General features: G+C 37.5%; 1 protein-coding gene across 1 annotated transcript in view; it reads left to right on the top strand.

The window, feature by feature from the left end:
• Window positions 1–5148, top strand: part of FARSB (phenylalanyl-tRNA synthetase, beta subunit) — a 41476-nt gene that overhangs the window by 13074 nt on the left and 23254 nt on the right. The window contains exons 14-15 of the mRNA XM_009325110.1: window positions 2146–2238; window positions 4393–4510. Of these exons, the coding sequence (XP_009323385.1) occupies window positions 2146–2238; window positions 4393–4510 (211 nt within the window). The remainder of the gene's footprint in view (window positions 1–2145; window positions 2239–4392; window positions 4511–5148) is intronic.

Genomic DNA, 5148 nt, shown 5'->3' with positions numbered 1-5148 from the left:
GAAACACCGTCTTTGTCATGGCCACTTGTTCATACCCTTTCGTCATAGTTGTGGACAGGATCAGAGAACCTGATCTACTATTAAAAAAAAAAAAAATTAAGTACACCCCCATGCCCTCCAAATGTTTATGGTAACTGTCCATACGTGGAGATTGGCATAGTCAGCTATTGAAAATACACTACACGTTTTAGAAAATCCTTTCCGTTGCAAGATCTGCTCAAAGCCTTTGCCTTAAAGTGCAATTTGTGGACATCTTAGCATATGGGGGGCTACCATCACATATTGTATTAAAACCTCTGTGGAATTTCTCAACCTTTTCCTGAACTTAAAACTTAACTAGATGGCCAGAAGTATACATCTCTGAAGGTACACAACCTTTTAAGAGATAGTTAGCTGATCACAGATTATTTTTTGATAACTTACTCAAAGATTTTCAGAGATAGTGATGCAGGCTCCTAAAACACTTCCACGCATTTGAAAAGTTCAGGTATTGCAACAAAAGTTGGTAATCCAAATGGATCGAATAAAATTTTAACAACTTCAGATTTCATGGAGGTTCAAAAGCAAAATTTGGACTAATTCTAAAATCTGAAAAATATATTCCAGGTTTAGTATTTTGTTATTAACTCATTTAAGTAACCAGGACAGTGACTAGCATTACTTCCTGCAGTGCTAGTATTTGACAAAGATATTCAGACTACCTGTGGTAGTACCATGTTGGGGAAATAACATGTATAACATGGTCAAGCTTTTATAGATTTTCCTTATTCATTAATAAATATAATTCCATTTTTTCAGCACTGAATAGGTGATATGCTTAAAAACACTGAATGTATTACATCACTACAACTGTGGACCTTTATGAACTGCAACAGCAGAATTTTGTAAGATCACGCAGTATATCATGTTACCACATTACATATTGGTATTTCCGCTGTGGCACGATGAAACCCACAGTCCGCTGCGTCACCAACACTTTATTAAAACACCAGTGTGAGGCCTATGACTATGACAAATATCATTTATGTTACAACATTCTGTAGCTCAGTGTTATCCGACAAACACTGCTTATGTATTTGTGCCTACAATCTGTTTCTTGGTTTCAGCCCCAAATTATACTTGTACACAATAACATTGCTTTCTGTGAGGAGCACCAATTTAGCCAAAATGCATTTAGTTAAATCACAGTAACATACCATGGTTTAGATACGCATCTGAAAACTGTTTAACACAGTTTTCTCCTCCTAAGGTCACCATTCATTTAAGATTTTATTTTTTTTTTATTCAATAATCCACTTTTTCAGATGGTATCATCTGCTCATTTTCCTCACATTTGGTCTTTCAACACACTTTTCGGAGTGCTGCCAGTGCAAAGGGAACACTTCGGGGAGACTGCAGTGTACTAGCAAATCCTCAATTACATGCCTAGTCTGCTATTGGTTTCTTTAATACATTAATAAAGCTATAAATTCTGGAAATCTATAGTGTGGATCTTATCAGTAGCATCTGTCGCTGTATGTGCACAGACATCGTCTGAGCCTGATAAAGTGCATGTGTATTGCTTTACTGACCAGCTTTTACACCTTGAGAATAAGGGCTTTAAAAATACTCCCAACTCAAGAAAATGAAAACAACAACAATGAACTATGAGAATCCCATGCAGCTATGAAAATTGAAGGCTTGGCCATATGACCCGTTCTTCATAGACAGTACTTTACTTTCTGTAAGTAGCCCCCAAGGGATTGTTTTCTTTGTGAGAAAGCTCGGGTACCATTCCCTTTGCAAGTGCTATTTTCAGAATAAAATATCCACTGCAAGTCAGGGGGCAGAATCTGAGCCTCTGTTTTTAAAACATGACAGCAATCCGTGCCAGAAGCCTAAATAAACACTTGCCTTTTTTTTTTTTTAAACTAGCTTTATTTTGGTTAGTAATTAGCATTTGTAGATAAACCAGTTTGCCTACTTAGTCTTAAGACTGGGGCTTAATTTTTATTATGAGTGGGTGTTGCCCATGAGAGCATATATTATGGGGCCTCAGAGCAAGTGCTACAATTGCATCGTTCATTCTTGATACCAAATTTCATCATTGGCTTACTGTGTATTTTAATTACTTGACCTTGGTGGTTTTTTGTCTCTTCCTCTCAGTGTTCCCAAGAAGACATTGCAGATAAACTTGGCATGGATATCTCTGCAACAAAAGCAGTGCGCATAGCAAACCCCAAAACTGCAGAATTTCAGGTGAGATAATTCAGGTCAAATTTTGACAGCAACATTGTCACAGATTGTATATCTAAAGAGGAAAGAAAGGAACCAACAGGAAATAAAATTGATAAACTATAGAGCTGCTTTTCCTGCATTAAGAAGGTTGTGCATATTTATGCGCTCAACTTGCTAGCAGTCATTTTCTGTTACTCTTTCACTGAGAAATACCTTACTCGGTGTGAAATACTATTAGCTTTTCAATAAAGTAAAACCATGCTCTGTATGACAGCGTGTGGCAAAATTGAGCTTTACAGCAAATCCCAGATGATTGATCAACTCTCACATTTAGAAAAGCCATTCAATATGAATGGAACTACTAGACCTGGCAATCTCTAAACTTCCTGAGCTCTGGATAGGAAATGGTATTTTAAAAATTATTAACTGTTATTGCTCTTTTTTTTTTTAATTCTGTATTGCTCTAAGTATTTTAATATCCATTTCTAGATCATTTGATCTTTGCTAGAACAGAGAATAACTCAGGTACAGTATTCTCAACAATTCTGAAAATACCTAAAAGTGTACCCATGTTTTTTGTATTTCTTTTAGAGAGTGTTTTTTTAAAAAGATGTTTTCTTTAGTTTACAGAGAAGGGAAATTTAAAGGCTTTTTTTTGTTTCTAACCTAAGAAATACAAATGTAAACAGTCTTCAGAAAGGTTTAGAAAAGTTTCAGCAGTCTGTGGGTATGAATGTTTTGTGATTTATGGGTTTTTTTCCTCAAGATCTTCAGTAAGTCTGATTTCTCTGAGTGTCTAAAATACCTTTCTGGATCTTATCTCTAATACTAAAACCAGTCTTCTGCTGCTCTCAGATTCAGGAACAAAATTTCTGGGTGCCTTCATGTATTTTCTCTTCTATTTGGTACCACGAATAAGCAGTCATGCAAGACACCGTTGTAACCTGTTTAGACTATTATCACCTGTTCGTATATATGATTTGGCATGGTGATTACAACTGAGCAATATAGAACGTACCACGAACAAACAGTACTGAGTGTGAACAAAAAGAGAAACAGCGGCAGCCCCTCTAGCCAGGCACAATTTCAGATCCTGTTCTTCAAAGACTGCAGGCCTTTGCAGTAGCGATGCTGCTAAGCAGTTATATTATTGGCAGAATATTCCTTGTGGCAAAAATAGCCCCAAGCTTTTAAAATCTGTAGGCCTCCCTGAAAACTGGGAAGGATTATTCACTGTGATGCACTGTAAACTTTCAGCTTTAGATGTTAACTGTGATGGGGTTCTCAGGATGGCTTTTCCCCATCCCTTATCCTCCGCCAGCAAGACAAGGGCAGGATGATGCCAGGGACCCTCTTCCAGCTGAGTGTGCAGCTGGAACTCTTCATTGGTTAGGAAAAGTAGAATAAATAGACAGAAATGCTGCATGCCTCATGATAAGAAGTAACTATGGCTGAGCACGTGGTAACTTTTTACCTGCAGTCAAGCAGCAGACAGTCACTCCCATCTCTTTTCCATTAGATTTTTTTGAATCGGACTCTTCCAGTTTGAAAAAAAAATAAAAATAGACGGTGCACTTCTAAGGAAATACCTGAATGGAGAACACAGGAAATATGTGTGAATATATCTGTGAGAACACTAATATGATTGCCTCCTGCCTTGGTTCTTTGCATACGTTTTCTACGTATTTCAGGTTGTCCACAACTGCAATCTGAATATATCCATTTCTGTTACTAAAGTTCTGCCTATATCATTGATTGATATCAGGACATATCAAGATAACATTTCAGATAGCATTTAACATTTCCAAAATAACACTTAGTGTTTACCTTTTGCATAAGTGAGATTAAATTTATGGGAATTTTTTTGCACTTTGTTCTGTATTGTTTGTTTTTCTACCCTGCGCTGCAGCTCAAGCATCTGTGAAATGATTCCTATCCTTAAGCTCACATATATGCTCTTTCAGAAAATGCAGTAGAAAGAACGTGCAGAGAATGTACATTTTCAGGTTTAATATTTCTAACACAAAGATGCTCAAACATAAGAGATTAGTGCAGTGTTTGCACCTGACTACTTTTAAACTCCTGTTACAAGTGAGCAAAACAAAAAAATAAAGAAATGTAACATGAGCTGTTTTGGAAGGTATTTGACTTGCAGCAACCGCGTTTGTCCTGCAGGTGGCACGTACAACCCTCCTTCCTGGGCTGCTGAAAACCATTGCGGCTAACCGAAAGATGCCCTTGCCTCTCAAACTCTTTGAGATTTCTGACATTGTAGTAAAAGATCCTGATACAGGTAAGAGGAGGTTCCTCAAAATCTTTGATAATGGAAATATATGTTTACATACTAAATGGTAATAGTAAGTAAATCTGTATTTCTTTAGAAATACAATAATCACTACGTACTACGTTCTGGTTTTTGAGTTACATGCAAGAGTTAAGAGATTGGCATAACAGGCTACATTTTAGAGTGGCTAGAGATACGATTCTCAGAAGTGCAAGTGAGTACCTTGTAAATACTTTTAGGCATCAATACCCATTAAAATCTGTCAAGAACACTGCAAGACTCCAAGAAAAAATGCAAGACAATATTGCACCAAAATAGAACCTGCTCTAAATCGCTTGTGTTGATGCACCCATTTTTACTTGCTCTTAATCTAGTGCTCCTTTGCATTCTTATCAGGGCTGTAACTCATGAGAGAAACTCCCTGCTGGTAACGTTTTCAAGCGGCACAAACCTTGGAATGTAGTAAACATGGAAGGCGTGCTGCTATTACAGTGCTAGAACCTGTTTAAACTGCTGCAGTCTCAAAGATGTGCAGTGCTGTGCCAACTGAAAAGCGGCATGCCTCGAGCCTGGGAATGGCGAGTTGTACTTGCAGACTGATTCTATTCTGGAGAGCTGTAACCCAGAAGAAAAAACTGGGGTCGGTG

This window comes from Pygoscelis adeliae, unplaced genomic scaffold, assembly GCF_000699105.1.
Source record: "Pygoscelis adeliae isolate BGI_AS28 unplaced genomic scaffold, ASM69910v1 Scaffold155, whole genome shotgun sequence".
NCBI lineage: Eukaryota > Metazoa > Chordata > Aves > Sphenisciformes > Spheniscidae > Pygoscelis > Pygoscelis adeliae.
Note: the sequence above shows the minus strand (reverse complement) of the source record. Positions and strands in the feature narration are given on the sequence as shown.